Source organism: Malurus melanocephalus, unplaced genomic scaffold (assembly GCF_030028575.1).
Source record: "Malurus melanocephalus ecotype Western Australia unplaced genomic scaffold, MMel_1.1 scaffold_410, whole genome shotgun sequence".
NCBI classification, from domain to species: Eukaryota; Metazoa; Chordata; class Aves; order Passeriformes; family Maluridae; genus Malurus; species Malurus melanocephalus.
In genome coordinates this window covers 399,412-426,004 of record NW_026623642.1, presented here as the reverse complement: position 1 = coordinate 426,004, position 26,593 = coordinate 399,412, and the positions used below count along the sequence as shown (strand labels likewise).

Below are 26,593 nucleotides of genomic sequence, written 5' to 3'. Positions count from 1 at the left end.
ACCCTTATTTCAGTTTCTACAATTTCTGTATTCATTTACCTCCCCATCCAGACCATTGAGGTATCCAAACACCCAGCAAAAGCAGTAGTCTCAGGTACAATTGAAACAATTTTGCACCTCAGAACACATAGATAACTCTACTAGCCAAATCAGGCATATGAATGCTCATCAGGGCTGATTATGAGCCAGGTATTCCAAGTGCCTGGTGCCTTTGAGATCTGAGCACTGTACAAGTGCTCTCTCTCTCTCTCTCTGGAAATAATATGGGAAAATACTCTGAGAAAGGGCTTGTACAGAAGAAGAAATTAACTCAAAAGGCAATTGTGAAACTGAAGTTTTTCAGCAATAGCTTCCTGCCAGAGCACTTCTGAGAGTCTTTCTGACGTGGTTGGCTCCACTAAAGCAGCCTGTTCCTGTTGCAGAGTCAACAGGACCAGCAGAGGAGTGTCCACACAGAAACACTCAGAGATTCAGAGCAGAGTCCATTCTGGGATCATCTCATTATTCAGGAAAAAGCCCAGGTCACCCCCATTACTGTGCAGCAGTCAAGAAGATTGCTAGGCAAACCTTTCCACCCAKGCTTGGCACAGCTGCCATGCTTCCATGGGCATTATAGGAGACACAGCACTAAATTCCACATCCAGGGGCTGCACTGGAGCTGGATGCTGTTTAAAGCATTCAGCATTATTTTTATGTGCTGCACACAGTTATCCAGCTGAAAAGCAACCAGTCCACACTGAGTATCTAGACAATAACAAGGAAAAACATCTGCTAGGATTCAGACCTTTTTTTTTCTAGCAATGCATGGTGAGTCTTCTTTCATTCATTGTGTCTGAGCTAGGGTATGAAGGGAAGTTTTCATTCTTCCCACATTTCTCCAATGCCAAATTAACAGCCCACTTGCATAATGAAAACATCAACAGTGCCACTCACAGGATAAAGCCCCAAGAAATCATGCCATCAACACTAACCACGAGGAGAAATCTTCAGCAGGCACAGGCTCAGAACCAACCTTCCCCTCAAGCTCTCTTTTGGGGACAATAAAAAGATACTCTTTCTTTTTAGGTGAATGTTTCACACATAAATCCACTCTGCAGCTTGAGCATCCATGGATACTCTGTCCTTAAKGTCGTGGATTTCATTTTAAATCAGTTACCTGGCACAGATTTGCTCCTCTGGGTGTTCCACAAACACTTGCCACACAGATCAGTCTGTTCCTACAGCCTGGACATTCCCAGAACACGTGAACCCACAGAACAGAATCCAGCTAATGAACATATCACAGAACGCAGATTGCACTTTGGTTAGTTTACAGAAAAGAATAATTACAGCCAGTTAAAGAACAATCCCCCAAGTCACTGGGGGAAGCAGGCAATTAAGAATCTTCACCCGGTAAGGCAGAGCAGCTTKTCTTGAAAGGCAAAAATAACAGCTACTTAGGAGGTTGATATTTCAGTCATGTCACAGCATTGCCCTGCCCTTTGGAGAGGCTGTGGCTGTCACAGAGGGATCCCCTTGCAGAAGTTCAGGGACTTTGCCAGGCTCTCCTAAGGTGCCATGCACACCCAAATCCCTTGGGAATGCTTTCATACAGAGCCAGTCTGATAATTGGCATGTAACAATAACAAGACAGGTAAATCTGTGCCTGTGTCATCACTTCCTGCACCTAAATGTTTTTATTCCCTCACCAAGCCATTTCTCAATTAGGTGCTGCAGGGATATATATAGTTTTATAAAGGGTGGCCTCAGCTACAGAAACAGAGATTAGAGAACAGGATTATTATGGGCTCTGTTTACCATGGAAGATCTCCTAGTTGCTGGTGTTAAAAGAGTTGTGCAAGGTTGTGTCTGGCTGAGCAATTAACAGGAACTCAGAAGAGCCACAGAAAGCTGTTTTACCAAGCTTTGTGGAGATCTATCTTGAGCCTAGCAAACCTCTGCAAATGAATTTCTCCCTTTCCTGCCTGCCACTGTATTATCTCAGTGCTTGATTGTAAAAGGCAAAAGAATTCATCAGTTAATTTGCAGAAACAGTGAATTTGTGGACTTGTAAATGATATTGGTTCCCAGCCACACAGCAAGTCCAGTATCACTGGCATCAGCAATTTGGCAAAAATCCTCTAGAAGTGCCTTGTTATGCCTTGTCTGGGAGCTCCATACAGAAAAAATACAAAGCTTTCACCTTCAAAGTTTCCTTTTAACTGAGAGCAAACAGGGCTGCATTACCCAAACAAGSAGTAAGAATTGCTGAAGTATTTCTATTTTTTCTGTTGTCATAGTATGAGCAAGTACAATATTTACTCACCCAGGAAGAGCTCAATGCAGCCACCGGGGTTTTTCCAACACCTTTCACAAATACATTTTCTATTGCTAACTCAAAAGCAAGAGCACAGTGCAAGCCAAGGCATTTACTCTTTAAATAAAACAAATAAAATCCCCCTCCAAACAAAGCAAAAAGCATTAGCCTTTCACTTTCTACCCTCCCCTTAGCTCTAGAATTCAGACTGCACCACACCTTCTTCCAGGTGGACTCAGGAACAAGTTTTTTGCTCTCTTTCCCCACTATCTGAGCTGGAGCTGATATGATTAAGGAGAAATTGCTTGTCCCAGCATCACCATGTTTCCCAGCCCCTTCCTCTCAAAGCTCTATTTCCCTTTTCTGTATTCCCTCCAGTTGTTTTTATAGGGATGGGAACATCTTTGGGCTTTCTGAGGTACCATAAAACAATGGCCAATGCTTGAGAATTCCTTTGTGTTACTGAAGACTGCAGTCCTTCCATCCCTTGCAGCCTGTCTTCTTTCCCCTCGGAGCTCCAGCCCACTTCCTTCAGCAGAAATAACAATTGCATTATCTCTGACACCTCCTCACTGCCACAGTCTGCACTTGGCTTTGACCTTCACCATCATTAAAGTGCCTGGAACGCTTAAAGCCTGTGATTTCTGGCTCATTTTAGTGTTTTAAAGACAAGGATTCATGTTGGAGTTGCATCTTTCCTGGCAATTCCAAATTAAAAAGTACTGGCACAGCAGGAAGCTGAGCTCAACCGCTCAATCTCTGCAGCATATGATTATCCCTGATTTTTGTACAAGGACAACTGCTTTCAGGTGGAACAACTGGAAATGTCTGGAACACATCACCAGGCATGGCAGAATCATCAGTCCTGAGGTAAAATAGTCACCCTGATATCCTCTTAATAATAATAATAATAATAATAATCCCCTGCCAGTAAAATAACCACAGCCATGGCCAGTCCAGGGAGAAGCTGAGCCCAGGAGATGTAAGAGCACAGAATCCAGAGCAGACAGCCAAGCATTAGTTATTACAGGCTGGATGGCACTTCTGTCACCTCTGAGAGCACTTGAGAGTGACAGTCAAGAACACAATGAAGTGAACTTCTGAAGCTCCCATTTTTGGATGGTCTTGAAGTCTTTAAAAATGAATTTAAAAAGCAGTTGAGAGGCATTACRTGAAAACTTTAATAATCTTTTTAAAAATGGGAATGCCTACTCCATTCTGCTTCATCAGAGATGACAGTTCATTCAATATTTTCCTTGTTCAGGTCTCTTGAATCACCCAATTCTTTCTGKAATAATTTGAGTGTTGAATACTGCTCAAGTGCCTTGTCAAGACACATCACACAAAATGTTTCATACTGCTTTTGTTTCAGTAAGGCCTATTCTTTCATTCACAATTTCAGTACCAACGTAGTTAAAAACCTCTATTCCCTTGCCACCAGCAAAACATGTATTCTCCCTGGCAGCCTGATGGATTGACTCTCTATCCCAGTATCCTCCCTGAATTTTAATAGATTTGGGGTTCTCTCTGYCAGGTTCCCAGTGAAGATTAGGTGGGCTTGAGACTGTTTTATACAGTCTTGCCAGAAAACAASTATTGGTGGCTTGAATTTTCCACCTCTTGGATTTATCAAACAATTACATCCCAGGCAAAATTTTCCTGAATGTTTGGAAACTCATGTGGTGTTCTCCAGTCCTAGAGAGTGCTTTGGTTTCTGGTCTGTASGGTTCCATGACTCCAAAGAGAGCAGTTTTATACTGCTTGTACAAGCACCCAGAATTATCTTAGATACTTGGGGTTTTTTCCCCCAAGGAAAACTGTTCATATTCCACAAAGCATGCAAATTATTAAGAAAAAGAGAGAGAGAAATCATCCTTATCCTTCCAGCTTTTTAACTGGCTTTAACAACTCAAGAGAGCTTAATTTTGATGAAAATGAAAATTACTGAAATTTTTTTAAAAAGTCACAATACATTTCAAAATATAGAAAGAGCAGGTTTTGCAGGTCAAATTCAGAGATTTCTGGTGCTCACATCCTGTCCCCTGCACCACTAATTTATGACACATTCCTCTGTCTACACTTGCACTAATTTCCTGGATTTGTATTTATTTCTCGACTCCCTTCTCCAATATAATTCTGAAGTCATAGGTTGTGTCATACCTGAGTATATTTCCAGAATACATGTGGTACTCTATTTAATTTATCTTCACTTAGGGAATCCATAGGAGCCAAACCCACATTTGCTTGCTCTCAGCCCCTCAAGGGACCTGCATTAACCTGAGCTTTAAAACAACGCATATTAGTTAAAAAGGAGCACTAACAGTTGCTTCCTGCACAGAAAACAACGCTCTGTAAAGTGATGGAATAGCCTTGCAAAGGGCCAGGCAGTGCAGACTGCAAGAACAGTCATAATTATTGCCTTAAAAGCACTTGATGCAGCAATAAACACATTACCAGCATCGCCATCTATAATGCAGCTCCTTCAGCAGCAGTGTTRCTTAAGTGACTTTAAATATGCCTTTGTCATCCAAATGGGAGCAGGAGGAACACTTAGAGCAGAAGCTCAATTTAGCACCSTTGGCATTATTCAAATGATGTGCAAGTGGCAGTGCTCGGGAAAAGGGTGGATAGCAGGAGGGATGGACAAGCAGATGAGGAATAGAGAATATCTCCCAGAGAAAAGGAGAAATTTGAGGTTTAAATTATTTGGCAATCATTAACTAGGCTTTTTCTTCCCACCTCTGTATCATAGCACACTACAAAATCAATTTGACTAAGTCTGGCTTCAAATCCTTGAACATATCCATCTATTTATCCATCCATCCCTATAGCTATATATCCATATCTCCACACAAATGAAATCTTCGGGTCTTTGTCTTTTCTATAAATATGGCCAAAGATCCATTCAATTCCTGCTTTTACTTCTAATGTTCTACATCCCCACCTGTCTTCTTTCCATACAGGCAGAATAATGCAAGAGCTTTTAGGTAGAGGTTACCAAAGGTAGAGGTTACCAAATCCCATTTTCATGAGAGGGCACAGCAAGAGCTGCTCCCAAACACTGGGCTTGGTGTCCCTCCAAAGAGCAAAATTCCCTTTAGTGGATGGACATTGTTAATTGTCTTTCCTGAAAGTAAACATCACATGCCAGCAGGTGGGAATTCCAAACTGCTAAATCATCATCATCAGGTTATCAGGACTATTTCATCATTTAAATCTCTCATCTTCTGTCAACGAGATTTMTAATGTTAAAAACGGTAATTTATAACTTAAAGAGACACACCATTTTATGGATAATACCTTATAAAAGTTACGAATTCCTCTCCAGAAATATCAGGGAGAAAACAGAACAATTTTWATTTAATTCCATTAAGAATTGAGTTTTCAAAATTTACAAGGATCAGCTATTGGCAATTTCCTGCAAACCAGTGTGTTAGTTAAAACACTCTGGGGCTTTCTGGGCAGCGCTTTTGTTTGTSAGGATTTGATTGACTGCAACACCTTGCCTGCATTAGAGAGCTCCAATTTCAAGCTCCAGCATTTATCATTGATGAGGGGAGCACAATAAAGAGCTCCTGTGTTTGAGTTGAGGCTGGCACAAGAGGACCACCAAGGCAGAGTGGTGTCCTTCCAGCCTGGTGGGTTCTTTAAGAGCAACTCCCCCAGTTTAGAGCCCAGAGTTTGCCTTCCTTAGCAAGCAAAGCCATGGATTCATCATTTCTTTCCCCTTCAGAAACACAGATGATAAATATCCTTTACCAAGCCAGGACAATTTCTCTAAATATTTGTAAACCCTGCTCTKTTCTGTGTTATTACTCTTTCTGCTAATTACCAGCCCTCTTTTAGTCTGCTGTTCATGTTTCTCATTCAGACAGCACCCAAACACAAGTGGGATCCATGGTGTGGTACACACTCAGCCTCTCTAGCATCCCTGCTATTTTAAATAACATCCCTGCTATTTTAAACACTTCTGATTGGAAAAGGCTCAATCTGTTATCTCAGAGTTGACTTTTTTTAAATTGTAGTTCATTTAATTGGCATTTTAACATTTCATTTGAAAAAATCACWACTAAATATATTAAAACTAACACCACCTTCCCAGTACTTTCTGACCAAAGTATGGAAAAATTCAGAGAGGTTAGGGTTTTAATTTTCCTTCTGTCCTACTTGTTTAGCCATTGAACCTTATAATAAATGGGTGGAAAATCCTTCCAAAATGGCACGGCCGAGGAAAAAGAAGTTTATATTCTTGTTACTTGAACAACTTGGATTGTTCCAGTGCAACAAATCCTGTGGCAAACTGTTGATTTATGAAATGCAGAATGTTTCACTGGAATATGATTCAAACAAAATTATGTTCTGCCAGCTCATCTGCTCTGGCAGACTAAAGGAAAAGGGGGTAGTTTGTAAAATATTTWAAAAAATAAATTCCAAAGATCATAATTAAATGTAGCTTTGGAATTGCTGATCTTCCAGAAATTAAAAAATTCAAATAACTCACACTTTGATGAGAGACTTCTTTAATATGAGAATATCTCAGGAAATGGATATTTCAGGTTTTTACTGCCTCTTCATTTTACATAAAAGCCAGAATTATAAATGTRGTTTTTACATCACATATTAAATCTMAAATACCAACACTGAAGCAATTTCTAAAAGTTGTCTCAATATTACACTTGAACTGCCTGGATTGAATCAGATTGAATTAAAGCCATGGGCTCCAGGACTTGTGTGGTTTTCACCCCAAAACATCAGCCCTTCAAGCAAAGGCTGTATAAAAAATGATGGAATTGGTGTTTTTGACAGGAGACTGTATTTGCCTGCCTTGCCCAAATCACATGAAATATTGGCTCCTAAAGCTGTCAGTGGTTCTTGAAAGCACGAGTGTTTTTTTGGTGGAGACCCAATTGTTTTAAGAGAACAAATCACATGGGCAGAGGTTGTGCTGGGGAAAAGCAGGATAAGGGAGAGGCTCAAGGGATGAGGATCAAAGTTCTCTGTCCCTTTTCCAGTAATATTTTAATCCCTGAGGGCTACAAATACTTCCTTTATAATAGTATTTACTATAATTTGTTCAACAAATTTGCAGAAATGTTTGGCAATTAATTAAATATACACACATYCATCTATATGAATCGATAATTAAGAGAGATTAAATGCTCAGTAATAGTATTAATTTAGGAAATCTTTGATGGACTTCCAGGCATAAGAGTGAAGGGCTGAGGCTGTATTCTGCATGGCTAACAGTAATAATATAAATAATAATAATAATAATAATAATAATGCTGTATTACATTTTTAAAACGTAAGTTCAGCTGCAGAATTCGAATTCTTTAATAAAAAAAAAGCTCCTCGTGTGTCTTCCTAGTAACATACCCCAAGATTTATGTGCATCATAAACAAATATGTCTGTGGTATTAGAAAGTGTAATTCCCCTGTATTTGTTATTAGGAAAGGGAATACGRTTTCCCATATGCTTTGACTGTTATTTCTCCTGTAACTGGGAACAGGCTACCAGTACATGATCAGGAAATAAAAGCTGCCCATCCCTGCTGGAAATATTCCAAGATGAGTACTGGGGAGCAGTCCAAAGTTAAAGAGCAGAGGGGATTTGGGGCAGGAACCCTGTGCCTGTAGATCCCCAGGTGTGAAAAAGGCTGCAAAGTGCTTGCTTGTAGAATGGCTAAAACCAGCCTAAAAACCCTCTGCTCTTAAACTGGCCAAACCCCAAAGAYATTCAACATATAAAAATAGTCTGGGTTTAGTATTTTCAGCAGTGCCATAACTTTTGGGATGTGTTGAACCCCAGGAAAAGCGAGAGGGGGCRAACAAAAGGAATGCACAGCCCACAGAACAGCTTGAGGAATAAAGAATGCTTTCCACAATGGAAAAATACCACCCAGCTTTCAGCTCTTTCTCATCTTACAGCTGCAAATTATTTTCAGGATTTGGATGTACACCTTGTCAAACAGTCCCATTYGGCCAGCAGAGCATTACCCAAGTAAAACCTGTCACAGCAATTCAGTGTTTGTGATTTTTAAACAGCTCTTCCCATATAAAATAAAATTATGGCATTACCCTTCAGCTGTGAGAGTAATAGAATCTCTCACTTCAGAAATAAGTGGAAATTTAGTCTAACAACTATAATTAAAAGCTTGATAGTTTGCTGAACATATTTTTCCCAGTTTAATGGTCCTGTGTTACATGAATTCATACTTTACGCTGCGAATAGCTACAGTTTTCAATGGGAATATTTAGAGAGAAAAGTACTGCCTTTAATGATTAAGATCAAAAGCAGCGAGATTTAGAAGTTAACAGCCTCAGTAATGCCACTTTCTGTCTGCCTCCAAAATGCATTCAAATGGCTCTGAAATAGGAATCTGTTTGAAACAAAACCCAAAACAAACCTTTCCCCCAACCTTTCTGTACCTCTTTTGTTTTTTGAGATAATGCTATGCAAGTATTTGATGTGCTGGTGAGATCAGCTCTTGCCTGTTCCCAAGTGCTAGAGYTCATTCACCACAAAGTGTTCTCCTMTACATGARAACARAGAAAAGCCAAGAGTTTSAGCTKTTATGARCTTAGGATARAATCCCAAACATCACAAACACTGATTTTTCACTGACTAYTGTTGCCATCACACATTATTACTSTTGGAAGACACRCTGCTCTTCTAGGGTCTGAGCTGARMTTTTCACCAAGAATTATTCCYTGTGGAAGGCTCCACACACAACAGGAATGTGTTCTCACACCAATGATAAGTTTTGGGAAGGAATGAGAAATTCCAAAATGATGTTCCTGTTCTCTTCCAGGCAGCCAAGAAAACACATCATAAAAGACATCAGTAACCACTCTCTGACACWAAGATCTCATTAGAAATGTTCACTTTCCCTTCCACATAATTCACYTCGTGCACTCAGGCATAGCCCAGCATTTGTCCTGTGTAATTTAGAAAATTCAGGATGAGGAGCTCAAGGAGATCAGAAGCATTGCTTCCTAACAGGAAAAAATGTGGATGCACCGTGCTTGAGGATATTCAATACACTCCAACACCAAAAAAGGCTGTTTGTCAGAAGCACTTTTAGAAGCCCTCAGGGTAGGTCTTCCCTGTCAAGAACATTTTAGCAGCATCTGGAAAGGGATGAGCTCCATCAGACAGGAGCAAATTCACCCAAAACCTCTTTTTCTCTCTGGTGGCTGAAATTCCCTCCCAGATCTACCAGTGATGGGGTGAGGAGAAGTTCCTCTCCTTGCTGCAGGTATTTCCCAGAGCCTGGTGAGCCTCTTCCCTGCTTAGGGCTTGGTGAGGCACTTACACCAGGTTAATCTGGGAAATCCAAGCAGAATGGCTTCCTGTTGGCAGAAGTTTCCTTCCTGGGAAATTACTGAAAGATTTCATCACTTTTCCACAATTACACTGTACCACTTAAATTTCTCAAGGGTGCAGGTTTGAGTTTTTCCCCAATCTCTATTCCAAGGCAATTAAGGCAGTATTTTAGTTTTGCTCTGGGTATAATTTCCCCACTTTTTGGGAAGGTGTGGAGATACTTTTGAACCCGGAACATTTCCTTTGACTGTTACAGACATTTTTTTCTCAATTTTACCTGAAATTACCTASTTTTATGAAAAAGTAACCTACTGGAAATTCTGAAATGGTTGATTTCAAATGTGCCAGCCTCAGCTGGTGATCTGGATTGATTTTCTTGGACAACATATTGGCCTTTTATGTCTCTATTCAAGAGAACTGAGCAGAAATGAAACATGGGCATAGTCATTTTGCTTTGGATCTTCCAGCTTCCTTCTCTGGACAGCACACCATGCTGTCCTCATGCTGGGAAGGACAATAAAGCAGTGGGAAGCAGGARGATTTTCTGGGATGGAGGGATTTTAAACCTGTCCTTGAGGACAATACAGGTTTTAGGTCCCTCTGCTCTGAACCCGAAGGAGCAGGGGGTGGCAGAAGCACTCTGATCTCTGGTGAAAGAGATGTGGTATAAAGTAAGAAAATTTGCCTTGCAATTCCCTTTTCATTCCACAGAAACATCCAATTCCAGTTATCAAAACACTGAAGYGAGCTCCCTGGGTAATGCAAGACAGCATCACAAAGAAGGAAGAAGGGTCAAGGAAGTTAAGCTCTGTCAGACAAGTATCAAACATCTCAAAAATATTAAAAAGCGACACTTAATCCTAGTGCTTTTTAAAGCASATCCTTGCTCATCAAGATTTTGCAAAAGGAAGGTTTCACAGGGACCAAGAAAAAGAGTTCTCCAGACTTCCCTGGTTTCTGATTTTTATGGGGAGGGTGGGCAATGGATGGGCTCACATAGGAAAAAAACAAACATATGGAGGCAATCTCTTAAAACCACAAGGTAGATCCATCATTGTGCCAACACRCCCATTCTGAAAGCTGAAGGACAGATCTCAGTTCTGAATATATCACCTGCTCCAATCTCTCCTTTATGATTGAATGCGTGCTGGAAAAAAAAGCTTAATTCCCCACCACAAAGCAAATACATCAGTTAGTTTTTTAGCAATAAATTTAGAGCAGGAATYTGAGATTGCTGGTAGGTGTTTAGAATTTTGAGATAAATGTCCATGATGAGAACTTGAAGGAAGTTTTTCTTTTGTGACAAGTTATCCCAGTGAATGATTTCCAAGGGCAGTAAGGGAACAGAAAACCACTCTGATTAAACCTTAGTAGAACCAACTCCATAAATTAAAGAAGATAAATAAGGTAACCTCCATTAGAGTGGCCTTTAAATCATTTATAGCAACTGAGTACCCACCTGTAACAAGAGATTTTTTGTAATTCTTTTTTGCTTAAGGAAGGCAAGTCTGAAGCACCAACACAGAAGAAAAAGGAAGAGTATACAACTCAGCCAAAGTGCAGCTGCTGCTGTTACATGTCTTTTATCCTATATTTGTATTGTGCCACAGAGAGGGAGATTTTGATCCTGTTTCTGGCATGGCCTAAACATGACCTGGGCTAACTAATGACCAGTGTGGGTTTTACTGTCGGTGGCATGCAACACCATGACTGACAGCAGCACAGTTTGCTGTTGCAGGATCAAAATGGTTCAAAATGCATTTTTCATTAACACACTGTTTCAGACCCTGGTGAAGTCCCTGTAATGCCTCCAGATGGCTGTGCCATTCAATAGTTATTTTTGGGGTTATTTTTGTGATTGATCAGAGCTGAGGTGATGGTTCTACCCCTGCCTTTCAAGCCTTTTCTTTGGTGGCTCTGCAGTGGAATTGGAGACAGGCAAACCCCCCCTGCCTCATGCAGATGTGGAGTTGAGGATATAGCATCTCTTCTTTATTCCATGGGGCTGTTGTGCCCAGGCTGAACTGCAGCCATAGGGAGCAGAGCCACTGAAATTGGAACAAACATTCCTGATCACGTTGTTTCAAAAACTGGACCAATAATCCTTGATCTCCCACTGGCAGATTGCCTTCTCCTGATTCCCCTGCCTGAAAAGCCTTTCTTCAGGGGATTTCTTTCGCAGAAAATGCTTAAGCTTTTGAAAAGTCAGAACTGATAAGAAATAATCTCTAAGCCCCTTCACTGCTCTGCTCAAAGTGCCACCAGCTCRTGGCCCTGCTGCATGAACCTGCAGGGAGGGGTCCTGCTCAGCCCCAGGCTTGTGCCAGCAGGCTCCCCAGGGAATTGTCACCTGTWCTCAGCCTGGAAATGGGCTGGCTTTACCCCTTCCAGGACCTGTCAGCAGCTTTGGTTAGCATTCCTAGACAAGCCTTCAGAAACGGGGAGTGATGGTACTGCAGACTCTCAGTGCTTTCCCAAACAGGCTGTAGATGTTCCCAGCAGGTGAGGCCAGCACAGAACATCCATCAGCACTGGCAGGGAAGCACTGCAGCCACTCCCTGCTGCTCCTGCAGCTCTGGCAGAGCTCCTGGGGATGTTCCCAGCCAGGTCTAACCCCTTGGATCTTCCCCAGCCAGGTCTAACCCCTTGGATCTTGCCCAGCCACACACGGCTGGACAGGGGGAGCAATTGCATTAATGCATCTGTGTGGCCCCAGCGAAAATAAGCCCTGCTTTGATTCATGCTCTTTACTTCTAATTTATACTTTTTGTCCTATTAGACTGTCCTCTTGCTCTTCATTTGAGCTTTTTACTGCTAGATGCTCTATCAAAGCCAGGAATTCCCTTTTCCAGGAAAAAAAAGACTGAATAATTACCATGGCTATTTTTATGGATCAATTGCCATGGATATTTTTATGGATCAGTGCACCCACACGTGTGCAGTTGGTCAAGGTGCTCTCAYTGCTGGGTTATCTGTGTCACACTCAGCATTATCTCTGTTTTATACTCAACCAAAAGCCACCTCTGGGTTCTCAGGGATATTATTCACCCCTTGGTCATGAGGGACTGCTGCAGTGTCACCCATTCATCCCCTTCAGCTGGAACTGGCCGAGCCTTTACTGGGACAGATGCGTTCCTCTGGGTCAAATTAAATACAAGTAGGCCCTGACGGTTTTCTAACTTGAGCACAGAGTTACAAAACAGCAGCAGCAGTACATCTGATAGATTGGGTATTACACTCATGAAGGGAAAAAAAAAATTCTTTTCTGTTTGCAATAGGCGTACTACACAAATATGTGCAAATCATCACCTTTTTCCTGCTTCGAAGAAACCCACCTATCCTGTCAGACCTCACACAAAGGCAGCTAACCCCAGGGAAATGCTGAACAGGCTCAAGTAATAGCTCTACAATAAAAAATAGATCTGCAGACAGAGCTGGCTGTGTTCAGCCCCAGCCGAGAGCTCCCTATTAATTATTTATATGGYGCTATGGATTAGCACAGTGCTACACGGAAATAAATGCACGAGGAAATGYAGGGCCAAAGCCCTGCTCACCTCACTGGATGTGCCCAGAGCACCATTTGTGTGAAAGACAGAATGAAAAGTGTCTCAAGGTCTGTGAGGGTTGGCAGCTTCCCTCTGATCCAGGCCCTGGCTAACAGCTATTCCAGTCAGGATGGGCATGGGGTGTAGGGTGAGTGATTTCAAAATCCCATTCAAGATTTGACTAACTGCAACCCCTAAACTCCTTCCAAATTCTAGCCATCAAGTCAATAATGTGGATTCTTCCTAATTCCTACAGTCTGGGATGATTAGAAGCATGGGAAGTAGGCTGAAATCCTCACCACACAAAAATCATCAACTCGCCTTCACTGGGCTTATAAATCCCACACCAAGTTGTGTTTTAACAAGTGCAGATACAGCTGAATTGATTGTCCCCCTTCTGACAGAAATTTATGCTCCAATCTGAAAGCTGAAAATAAGAAACTTGAAATCCTGGTTTTGTAGTGACCCCATCAGTGATGTCAGGCTAGCTGTCACTTTTTTTTATTTCAACTCAGTTTTCCTGTCAGAAAAGAGCAGTGGCTAGTTATTTCATGCCTTCCTTACACACATTACTATCATTATAACTACTTGGTGGTATTCCTATCAATTCCAATTCCACTGGCTTTGAAAATTGCTAGGACCACAGCAGGCTTAGTCAGGTTTTTATATCCTGGCACAGATTTCAGGGAGGGAGCAAGAGCGGGAAGAGGCAATCAAAAAGTCACATCCTGACAGCAGCTGCTTGCAGTGCAAAGAAATGTTGCTGAAAGTACTTTCTGCTTTTTTTCTTACCCTTCCCAAAAAGTTTCAGTTGGAAATTTAGAGCAAAACTATTACTTTGTAGTCATCCAACTTTGCCCAGACCACCAGCAAATTGCTGCATTGAACAGCTTGGGAATGAACCTCAGGGCTGCAAAAGCATTAAGGACAGATGTCAGGGACAAAAATGAATAAATACATTAAAAGACTTGTTGGTATTAATAACGAGTATGTGCCATAGAAACTTGAGAAAGCTGTCTGGAAGTAAAAAATAATTTTGGTCGGAAGGGATTTCTGGAGGTGATGTAATCTAAGCCCCTGCTCAAAGCAGACGTAATGTCATACACAGGCAAATATTTGCACATATTTTCTAGAGTATATATAAATAAATGCTATTGTGCATATAGTGAGCATGTACATATTTTATACACACACACACACACACACACACACATAAAAGGGAAGGAACCTGCAGCAGTGGAATCACTATCCAGCACTAGGATCAGCTCCCAAATGAATAATGACTTTGAGTAATGGCAAGTGAGCCCGTTTTTGACAAGATCCTCAGTCATATTCCTCAGAAGGTGACGGGACAATGTAACCTTGGCCACGTACCCCTGGGAYGCCGGGCACTGGCACATCCTCCCATGCCACAAGCACTTCCTCAGAYGAGTCTGTGCAAGTAGAATAACTCAAGATGACAGCAAATTACAGATAGGCTGCAAACAGGAATAGCTAACTTCCCCTCCTTCCAGACTGAGTGAAGAATGCTACCCTTTCTCACCTTCCCCCCACACTGTGCATCCTCATGGACAGGCTCTGCAGTGCCTTGGGATGTTCCTTGRGCAGCTCTCCCTCAGGGAATGCCCCGAGGCTGGGTGCTCTGGGCACCACAGCCACACCAATCCCTGCCACAGACACAGGAACCTCCAAAATCTGGAGGTTTTACTGCTTCCCAAAATTCACATTGCCACTGTTGCCTCTGGAAGGTCACGTGTATGCGCAGGAACCCTCAGAAGTGCCAGGATTTCTGCTCCACTCTGGGGTAATGCTGACTCACGCAAATCTCATGTCCTTCCTGTGTTTCCCCTGATGCTCACAGTTTCTAGGAATGTCCTCAAGACACCTCTGAGACTCAGAAATTTGGTTCTGTTTTGCAGAAATAATGTTTAGAAGTATTATAAGGACAATTTGACAGCTGCACAATGTTTCTGTTTCAAAGACTGGTGGGATTTCCCTCCAAAACCAGATTTGAAGTTTTCACTAGCTGATCTAGAGACAGTGGTCCTTTCTTTCCCAAGAACCTTTCCTGTCTCTCTAATGCCATGGGAGCAGAATGAAAGGCAYATGAAACAATCTGGGTTAATAAAATGCCAGAAAAAGGACAAGGATCTGTGTATGAATTGCCATAATGAATCTTTTTTTGGTTTCACTGAAGTTTCAGGGATCACCAGTCCCTGTCTGTGCACTTAGACACACACCAACCCTGTACCACCTTCAAACAGCCCCAATACAATCCAATATTTACCTTACTTCTCCAATATAAAATAAGAGATTTCATTTTGCTGGTTCAGTTTTTCTGGCATCTATCCCCCTCACCCTGAACACCACYGCACGTGCAAGGCAGGGCTCGTGCTTTAGCAGCTCTATCGATCCACACAGACCTTTGGGTGAGGAGGAAARCCTCTTTAATTACTTTGGCTGACTTTCAGGTTCTCTTTTCCTTTAACAATGTCTTTGGAAATCCAGTCCCACATTTTAGCGTTGTTATCACTTAACTGAGATTTGGAGTTTTGCTCCCCAGAGAGACATTTCTGAGCTCAGCCTGGCCAGCCCATGCTTGGCATCAAAATCAGGAAAAGTCATTCACTTGCCTTCTCTAAGGATTTGATAACCTCTACATTCCCTTAGCCAGAGGTGTTTTGACCTTTAATTAAAAGGAAAATTTGTTGTCTTCCACTCAGAAGGCAGCAAATAATGAACTCATTAAAATGAGGTTACTCTTCAGGCCTTAGAGCAGTAAGAGCTGAAGTCTCATTAGCAGCTAACAATCCAGAACATAGCACATAAATAAACCTAATATGGCACAGCAAAATGCCTCGGTGCATTAAATTTGAGCAGAATCAAATGTTTACAGTCAATGATGTCTGGGGCATGAAGTTTTAATGTACTTAATGAAGGAAAGCAAATTGCTTCCTATTAGGCATGAAATGTTCCTGCAGAAATCRCCCCAAAAAGTTTATTATGTAAATGAAGGATAGAGTTATAATTAACAAGGACATAGTGGGAAAATATCACTTCTTCCTAATAGATGCACCAATTATGAAGAATAAAGACACGGCAACCTCAAATCTACAAAAGGTAATTATATGGATTAATTTAAAAGGCTGCYGAACGCAATATAATGAAGAAACTATATCTTGTGGGTGTCACAGAGAACCTCACTGACAAAGCAAAGAATCAATTAATAAAGTTCAAACCGTGATTTTTGGGACATTCCGGGYAATTAAGGGTTTGTATTTGAAAGAACAGCTTAGATTACCTTCAAAGCAAACCCGAGCCTGTGCAAATCCCAGGAARGTTTCTGGTACTGATGTGCAGCCTCTCCACCCTTTCATTAAAGATAGGGAAGGCAGACCCTAAGCACCGAAAGAGTTTTTCATAATGATGTTGTGGCAGACATTACTGCCCTGGACATTACTGCCTTTCCCCCAAACAGCCAAGTGGTGACAAAATCAGTTTGGACTGGCTTTGCTGCCAAGATCTTAGTGTTAAAAAGGGGGGTCATGACAAGGAAATTTTAGCTGCATATTATATAAATTAATATGCATGTATGGAAATTGAAATGGCAAAAAATAAGTCTTTAGGACCAAGGCAAATCCAGTTTGAGTGACAGGCTTGCCCTTTAGACAGAGGAAAAWGCTTGACACACTGCAGGTTCCAGGATTTACATCTTAATCCTCGCTCTGTGTTTTTAATGAGACCTCTCTGGGCTGGAAGGCTCCTGCCTATCSTGCAGTTCTGTCATCTTCCTGAGATGTGAGGGGAGTGGGAGAGATGAGCCCAGGTGAGAAAATGATGTTTGTTTCATGCCCTTCTTGTGCTTTATGTTAAGYGATGATAATTTCTCAAGATGTTCTTCCCTCAAAGGAAAATTAAATTGATTTTGCTCAGCCCATCAGTCTTTCTCAACATAYCTAAAATGCTGTAGATAGCTTGGAAAATTATGTTCTAAAATATAATGACTCAGATTCCATGCTTCTGACTTTAATGGTGTCAATTTAGTGCCAGTTTTTACCAGCTGGGGATTTTCCTCAATGTCTSAGCTAACGGTGGCTTTCATTTCTAAGGTTTTACATTTTAGCGACCATTTACTTGTTATATATTATGTAAATATAGTCCCACATGGGAAATTGTCACAGGATTGAAATAATCAACTTACTAAATGGCTGGCAAGATAGTCTGGAAACCATACAGCTACCTTAATATTTAATGTTAAAGCACAAGATTTACTGCAATAAGATGACTTTATTTCCTTTAGCAAGGGCAGAAATTTGCTTGGTGACTGCTGTAGCTGATAAACACTATCTCTGTTTTACATCTTCCTTGTCACCAATTCATGTTTCTATTTCAAAAAACAAGGCACAAGCACCCTGCCTGAAAGTCYCTTGTGTCACTCACAATCTCAGCTGCTTAAACCCTGCTTTCACCAYTTTCCCTGCACTGGAGATACTTTTGATTTACAGTCCCAAGTAGGGGTGGTAGTTGTTGCTTAAATTAGACCAAAAATTTATTTTTCTGCAACATTAAATGAAATTATGACCATACAAAATGCAWTTTTTTCAAATGAAGGACATTTGCTGGATGGAGTGTGTGTGCAAACCACTGCAATCATTTTATCTCTAAACTCTGCAAGAACACGAAGGTCCAATCAATAGAAATGTTATTAATAGATAATAAGAGAAGTTCTCAAGAGCCACATAGTGGAGACACGGGAAATTGATAAAAACAGAGTTTCCAACCCATTCAGCATTGGCAAGGCCAATAGGGAGATAAATGCAGTGCCCATCTAACACATAGCTCASCCAGGCTCCTGAGGCTGCTGATCCAAAGCAGAGCTGTGCACAAGGACCAGCTCTAGAACACGGGCAGAGCTGACAATGAGCAGTAAATGTGGGCAGCTCACACAGGCTGAACCATCTCCTCTCTTTCCCTAGTAGGAAATATGTCCAAGAAAAAAGCTGGACAAGCGGCCAAGACTACCTACTTCTTCTATAAACAACACCTTTGCCCTCCATTCATTTATAGTGGGCTTAGCCTGGCATGGAGGAGAGAATAAAAAAAACCAACATTAAATTAATGAAATTAAAAACTAATTCATCACATGGATACTGCTTCTACCATGGGTTAAAACTGAGGACTTACTCATTCACACTTGAGCCTGAATTTGCTGTTCAGACACAGCTCAAAACATTCCTGCAGGTAAGTRAATCCCAATGCCTTCATGCCTGGAGGGCATGTAGTATTCCTGRTTTTATTTTGGGTTTTAAGCACATTTTCTCAAGCTCCACTAATAACCCAGAGCATGGGTAACTCAGTGATCACTGCATTGCTGCCTCTGAGTGGCTGGATCCAAATCCTGCACAAAGGATAATCCCTGGGCTAAGCCACAGAATCATCACCTCCTTGGGTTCTTGGGCACTATCACTACCATTTCTACAYCATCAAACTGATGGAAYAAACCAAACTCTCTGTAATAATCCCATAAAAAGATGAGCCAGAAATAATATGAACTTTTCTAAATGCGTGTTCATTTCTTATTTTATTTCAGGCTTTACTAGAGACTCAAAATTTACTGCGCACTCAGGTTGCAAATTTTACCTTCAACCTTGGATTTTCAGGAAAATTTTACCACACAGGTAAGAAGGAATTTCATGCTTTCAGGTAGCTGCAGTTAAATAGGTGACAGAATGTTAAACCTAKCTTTWAATACTGCATTTCTGAATAACCCARGGACTCAGCAGAGCAGTGAGAAATGCTTATTTTACCATTTTAGTGTCTAATTCAAAGTCCAGAGKGGTAAAGGCTACTATAAATGAGGTACACAAGGATGCCCTTGGTGTTTTCCTGAAAGATGTGTGGTGGTAAATCTTAGGTTTATAAAGGAGGCAAAGTAGCTGCCGAGATCTCTCTAATTCCACAGGAAATAGGACAGCTCAGAAGACAGACAAAGGTTTTTTTGGTATGATAGGGTATGATGAAGTACAAAAGATTGGGAAAATCTTGTCTCAGAACCTCTGAGGAGGCAGAAACATTTCCATGGGATGCTCAAGATTTTGTTAAGCCTGTGAAGGTAATCTGTCTCAGCGATCTGCAAATCAGGAGGGATGATAAAAGCAAAACATGATGAAAAGAAATTTGTACTGAAAGCCTGCCCTTTCCAACTGAGTGCAGTAACAAGCTGCATTGTGTTCCTGTGGAAGATGAGGCACTTCCACATCTGCCTGTCCTCCTCATGACTCCTCTCCATTTTTGCTCCATTTCTCCACAGCACAATACTCCCTTTTTAGAAATTTTGCTTGTTTTCCTCCTCGTTTGCCTTCCCCTTTGCTGCACCTCCACTCAGGCTCCCCTCTAGTGCCCATGAGGATGAGTTAAAAACCCTGGATCATGAGGCAGCTGTGGAGTAAGGCAGGTCACCCTGGCAGAAGGGAGATGAGGATGAGCAGAGAAAAGGGAACCAAATGGTTCATTTGAATCCCTGCCATTGAGTCCAGGCAGCTTTCCCTTTGTGCAAGCASAAAATGCTGAGCAACTGCTGCCTGGGAAACCTCCTGGACTGAAGGCACAGGCTGGAGAGCCTGGGAACAATGAGAGGCACAGAGAGATGGAATGATCTGCCTGGAGCCAAGGCAGGGGCAGAGCTGGGRGCTGAGAGCAAWTGTGGAGGCAGAGCTTTGGTRTTCTCTGTTCATCTTGGCCTGCCTSTGGAGCTCTTCCTTCTGGGGATTCATTGGGCATACGTGTAATGCAGCAAAACAAAGCAGTCTGGGCCTCTGGGCTGCCCAAAAGCAGGAAACTGCTGGGCTGTGTCCACCCCATCATCAGTGTCCAGAGTGGAGCARGGTGATCCATGGAGGAGAGGAGATGGAGAAGGAGCTGGTTTGATTACAAATGTTACAACATAGTGGGCAGTGACTGGCAGAAAACATGCAGCCTTTCTGCAAAACTCACTCCTTAACCTGCCACTACTGTTCCTTCCTTCCTTCCAACACCCTCCACATCATCACAGGTTTTTGATACAGTGCTGACCAATTTCAGAGTTGCTATTGCTGTAGAGACAGCAAAAGGCTCTCAAGGCTCCCCAGAACAGCACAGAGCTATTCCTGAGCTGAAGCATGTCCTTGGTTCCATTAAGGGGCCTGGGTTTCTAATAAAGCACTTCATTTACAGGGGGGGATGGCCCTTTGTCAGCTCAGCTCAGCAGAGAGATTTCAGCACATTCTCCACACAATATCCACTTGATTGGCTCATTGTAAATAAAGCATGGAAAGGTGTTCTTTAATTACCGTAAATGCGGCTTCCTGACCCACAGAGGCTTTTACCATCKGATACTCAATGTGTTTTATTAGTGCACTGCAGCTGCCATGCCTTACTGACTTCCTTAAGGTGGGATTGTGCTCTCCTGTCCAAAACTTGGGTCATTTCAAAACTGCAGGAGGCAGAGCAGTGTGGGGATGTGCTGGCAGGTTGAACAGTCTCACATTTTCATGGGAAGATGCTGCTGACACATCATATCCTGCAGTACCTCAGGACACAKCAGCTGGTAAACTCTGCCCTGCATTAACACCATTAACAAAAAAATGARCAGACCCTGTGAGTTCTGCAGCTTCAACAAACACTTCCCACTTGTTCATGCTGCAGTGAYTGAAATTCAGACATTCTCAGGATTTGCATCTAAGATTTGCAAGATTATTGGTAACAGCTTCCATATTAACTTCAGTTTTGAACTCGAAAGAGACCTCTAGGCTATTGCTATAGTTTTAAAATACAGGGTTAATTATTGTGCACAAGCAACATTTGAATTATTGCACATGTAAAGGGGACTCTGCATCTCAAAGCAGATACATGCTCACTTTGATTATAGGTTTTGTGCACTTTTCAGATTTCACATTTAAATAAAGGAAGTTACAGGAAGAATGTTGATGGTACAAGAAATTAAAAGGCYCAAATCCCTCTTTTGCCTCTAATACTCCTAATAAGGGGCTGAGCAAAAATATTTTAAAAATATAARCACCCACCAAATGCTCCATTAAAACTTCACACGAGATTTTTTTTTTAATAACACTACCTAAGAATTCATAAAATCAAACAACATCCTTTTCCAAGGCTTGCAAAGAAAATTTAACCTCAAAAGCAATGCCACCACCTAAGGTTAAACTTCCAACCTTTCTGCCTCAGCTCTGGCATTACAGGGTGGGGTTATTCTTCTTTAAAATGGAAAGCATTATATTTCATCTTGGTTGCTTTTTGTTACAGTAAAAAAAAGTGCAAAGTTTGATTAGTTGTACATCCAAATTGACAAAGAAATTAATAGGAAAAGGGAGARCTTATTTCAAAAACCACACTCTACTTCAAAAGTAAATAAGGCACTAAATTATACTTTGACCTAAATCTTCTGTCAGCTGATTGTRCTTCTTTATGTATTTCAAATACCCGCTTTTTTTCCTCTTTATCCCTCATTTTGGCTTATCAAAGAGATCTTCAATTGCCTCACAAATTCCATTTTCTCCCTCCTTTGTCCTATTTGGAAAGCCCGTGTTCAGTTTCTTGCCTAGCCCATGCCTGACTGCAGGTGAAGCACACACTCCAAAACCAAGCCAGCAGTCATTTCAAAAACGTGGGACCCAGAGGGAGCAGCCACCAGGCCTTTCATTTCAGGAAGGAATTCCCTAATAAACAAAGTTGTTTTCTTTTTCCAGMAGTGCTCCCATCAGCGGGAGCAGCTCCCTCAGAACTTGCAGAGTGCTGCAAACAGGGGAGCAAAGGGATTCAGTGACTYTGGGAGAAAGTTTCAAAGTACTGCTCTCTTTGTGGAGTGACATTCTTCAAAAACTGCAGAAATGAAAAATAAAAGCAAAGAGCGGCAGTGCAGGCACTGAACAGGCATCTCAAGATGTTCCTGCCAAGTAAACAGTGACATCCATGGAGCATTTGCTTCCAAGGAGTTCTGCTAAACATTAAAAGGYCTGTAAGAAGACAGGAGCTCTGTGTTTGCATCAGGAGACTGATTCTGACAATTATTTCTTACACTGAAGCAAACCAAAAGCGTTCAAATGGCAAAGAACAGGAGGGAAAGTGATAAAAAACAAATATTGCTGGATGGTTTGAGGGTGAAGCTACTGGAAGGTTCCCTTTGCCTTTCCAGGCTGGAAAAGCAGGGCGGACAAGGAAGGAGCAGCACTGTGTCCTTTCTCAAATGGAAAGATTTCTTTGTTACAGCCACACACCCTCACTGAAATATCCTTCAGTAACACAGGAGGTTGTATTGAGTTTACTTCAAGATTAAATCTGGCAGAAATTGAATACTGAACCCTAAGAAACATTTGGAAGCCTTTTGCCATTACAGCACTATGCTTCCCACCTCATTATATTTTTAAACTTGTTTCACACCTTACCAGAAATGATCAGATTTCAATTAACCAAGGCTAATAAAGTGATAGTTATAAGGAGGATGGAGGGTAGCACTGACAAGATTTCATTTTTATCCACATTTGCCTTTATGGAGAGCATTTTGTATTTAACAGTGACATAAAATAACTGATATTACTAAACCTTTTCTTCTTTAATACTGATTGAATGTCATCATTTGTCCAGCTTTCAAAAGACTTGGCAACCAGCATTAATGTTCCTGACACTGTTTTGTCACGTTAAATCCAAGCTGCCAGGTTTTGGGGATGGAAAGATAGTGTGGCATTAAAAAAAACGCAAATAGAGAAAATGGGGGGGGGGAGGGGGGTGTTGGTTTTTAAACCACATATGTTAGAAAATAAAAAGAGTTCTACCTTTTATATTTAATATTCCCAAAGTTTATACACATAACAGTGACACAGTGAGATACCCAGGCTGAGGACACCTGTGATAGGGGTTTAATAGGGTTTAATAGGGTTTAAAAGGGTTTAATAGGGTTTAATAGGGTTTAAAAAACAATTATGTCCCTTTTTCATTTTTCTAGTATTTTTTCTCTCCCTTTCTTCCCTGTGCAGGGACTGAGGAGGAGGATGAGGGTGATGACCTGCTGCTGAGATCTGTGGATGAGTTCTGGTGGTTTCCCCACATGTGGAGTCACATGCAGCCACACCTCTTCCACAATGAGTCCTCACTGGTGGAGCAGATGATCCTCAACAAGGAGTTTGCCTTAGTGAGTAAAAGTTCCCAAAAGATTTACCAGGATTTGCCTTCACTACCATGGCCAATATATGTATTTACTTAGGTGTGCAAACAGAGGCAGTGTGGTTAGAAAATCAACACAAACCAAGCGTTTTAGTAACTCCAACTGAATTTTGTCTTAGCTTTCCCACTGGCACAGGCTTGTTGGAAAGGAAGCAACTCTTTGTCCAAGCACCCTTGTATTTCCACAGGGATCAGAAGCAGTGCAAACACAGCAGATAGCAGCTGCCCTTCTAAGCTGTAAGAAGCAGTTTGTACACAGGTTGTCAGCTCCCTAAAGTCTGCTGCAAACAGCATCAATAAGGCAGGGAGGAGGTGGCAGTGAACCCTAAACTTTGTGTATGGTTTGGGAGAAATCTCGATGCTGGCAGAGCCARAAGTGAAGCTGCTGGATTTCACTGTGCCTTTTTAAATGACCTGCTTGACAAGATGCTCTTTATGAGCTAACCTGTTGCTMATATCGATAGATAATGGTGCTTCCCTTTTCCTCATTTGTGCTCTCAACTTCCAATCCTCCCYGCCTTGCCCAGAGCTCACAGTTCTCGTGCTATTTACAGCCCTTTCAGGATAATTCTGCTGCCTTATCGAGCAGACAAAGAGAACTTGAAATCCATAAATGCTGCCTTTGGAAAAGGCACCAGGTGGTCTTTGGGAAATGCCAGCAAGCCCCTCACAGGAGCAGAGTGACACAGCAGGATTTTCTCTGCTTTGGGAACAGCAATCCCAGCCCTTCCCAGCTCTGAAAGGCCAGGCCCCTTCCTCCCACCCCTCACACGAGCCAAGGCACATCAGCAAAAAGGCAGAGGCAGATGCCTGAATGAGCAGTTGGAAGCAATTTATTCCCATGCTTATGAAAATATTTTCCTAACAACCTTTAAAGAAAATTAATTAAAACTGGCTTAACTGTTTACTTGTTATGCCAGACCTCCCCCCACTCTCCATCTCCTTCTTGGCAGGAGGATTTCTTTTCCTTCCTACAGCTCTGCTTCCCTGTCAGCCTCATTGCCTGTTCATGCCTCTTGTGTAGCCTGGCCCAGAGACCCAAACAGAGCTGAGATTTTAAATGCAACAGTAATTTTTAAAACAATCCATATCTCAAAAATACACAGTCCCTTCATCTTTGAAGCTATGGGGAAATTCTCYTTATATTTTTGGGAAACATGAAGTTGTCCAGGTCAAGCCACCTTTGGGAGTAAAATCTATAGYGTAGCCCAAAAACAGAGCTGGTAATGGAATCTGTTTGTAACTTCAGCTGCAGAAAGATAAAGCCAGTGTCCTGAAGGGTAGAGACTCCTTAGGGTGCCTATAAATAAGGAGCTGATGTCAGTGAAAAGCTGCTGTTATTACACTTTTTATTTCCTGCTAACATTTGGACAGGGGTTGTATCAACCCCTCGACCTTGAATCTATATGAGCTGTACAATTTACTTATGAGAACATTTCTTTTCAAAAGGCTTCCTCTGAAATTCTCTCTTGTGGGAGAGATTTATCTTCCTGCTATGACAGCCTTCCTGATAGCTATCAGAGAGGTCCCAGCCATGACTTCAGATGGGCTGCATTCCTCCCTGGCTTTCTCATCCTCAGCATCACATCTTATTTGAGAAACAAACTCCCTGCTCTGCAGCTGCACTTCTCCAAGCCCTCCAAGTTAAAGCAAACCTCTTTGCAATATTCTTTGATTTCACAATGTGGATCCAAATTTAAATTAGAGATCTGGAACAATACATAGAAAATTTGCTCTATGTTATACATGTTTTGTTTGTTGTCCAAGTTATTTAATATTATACTCAGGGGAACACAGCTTGATGGTAGCGCCATTTTTCTCTTGCATCTCTGATTTATTGACCACATCTCCCCATCTCCCATTTTGGGGGCAGGTAGGGGTGACACTTCATGTCAGCTTCTGCAAGGAAAGCTGCAAGAATTATTCCAAAGTGTGCTCACATTAATTCCTCACCTAATGTGCTGCTTCTTTGTTCACTTTTTTAAAACATGGGAGTTTAAAAAGGGAGGCAGAGCACATCATTAAGTCCAAGAACAATAGCCAAGGTTGCTTAAGATCCCAAATAACACACAAAAGACCTACTGGCTCTTCAGGCAGGTGGATAAAAGCCTTGGTTCTGTTTTACATGGCTTTATCAATGCCTTCTGACAGTGTTCTGTAAAACCAGAGCTTGCAACTGCAGCGTGCCTCAAACAGCTCTGTCACAACATGCAGATAGAAATCAGGTATCTGAACAGCTCTGTACACACAGAACTAATTGCTAATTAGGTATCTAATTGCCTTGATTTGAGTGCAGATATGGACACCTCTGTGCAGCTGGGGCTTAGCAAAAATGAACAGCCTTCAAAGGATTTCTTTCCACGTGTGTTGCTTGCCAACCAGGAGAYTGCCTTCAACCAGAGCCCTCCAAATTATTCTGTGTGTCACTGAGCAATTTTCCATTTCCACTATTTCGTGCCTACACGGTGAGAGGAAAAAAACTTCCTCACATCTTGCATAAATGTCATTGCACCACTGCTCTGGATCTGGCAGGCAGCAGGGGAAGTTTTGCCTGGCAAAATCCTTATCTGTGTGTACCTGAGTGAGGGGCCCCAGAGCTCCCCCAATCCACAGCCCCATTCCCAAAGTCCTCACTGCCAAATCTCTCATCAAGCATTCAAGATCCTCAGAGAAACATTAGAGAGAGATTTTAACTGTTCTAAAATAAATCTTTGCTATCCCTGTGTCACCCTATTCACATAAATAGGGGTGCTGTGTTCCAGAGCCTGTCTAAGGAAAGGGGAAATTACAATTATTTGGATTATCAGCTGGGTTTGACTTGATCATGCTTTGTGGTTTGTTTTTTTTTTCTCTAGCAGAGGATCCCCAAACCCTTTAAAGCCACTAATGAACAAAGCCTCACACGAAATTTTACAAACTGATAATTGCGAATTGCTCAAGTATTATTCTCCCTGTTTATGGGCAATGCAGTGGATATACAGAGATGCAAAGAACTGCTCAAGCAGAAATCTCTGATAACATATATTCCAAAAATAAAGCAAACCAAGTTTTCCCTGCCATCAGTAACAAGATATTCCTCCTCCCCCTTATCTGACAAAACMAGTAGAATGTGCCTAATCCAAAGCCTGCAGCTCTGTATTTCAYCCCTTGTTTTGTTTGCTCAGTGATTATCTCCCATGCTCATTTGTGAGTACACAGCCCAAAGCCCAGCAG

The 26,593-nt window shown here is 41.7% G+C and overlaps 1 protein-coding gene across 2 annotated transcripts in view; it reads left to right on the top strand.

The window, feature by feature from the left end:
• LOC130581405 (bifunctional heparan sulfate N-deacetylase/N-sulfotransferase 4) overlaps window positions 1-26,593 on the top strand; it is a 68,093-nt gene that overhangs the window by 15,841 nt on the left and 25,659 nt on the right. For both annotated transcript variants that reach the window (XR_008966208.1, XM_057379499.1), the window contains exons 3-4: window positions 18,759-18,846; window positions 23,194-23,348. Coding sequence is in view for 1 of the 2 variants with exons in the window: in XM_057379499.1 (XP_057235482.1) it covers window positions 18,759-18,846; window positions 23,194-23,348 (243 nt within the window). In the remaining variant the exon portion in view is untranslated. The remainder of the gene's footprint in view (window positions 1-18,758; window positions 18,847-23,193; window positions 23,349-26,593) is intronic.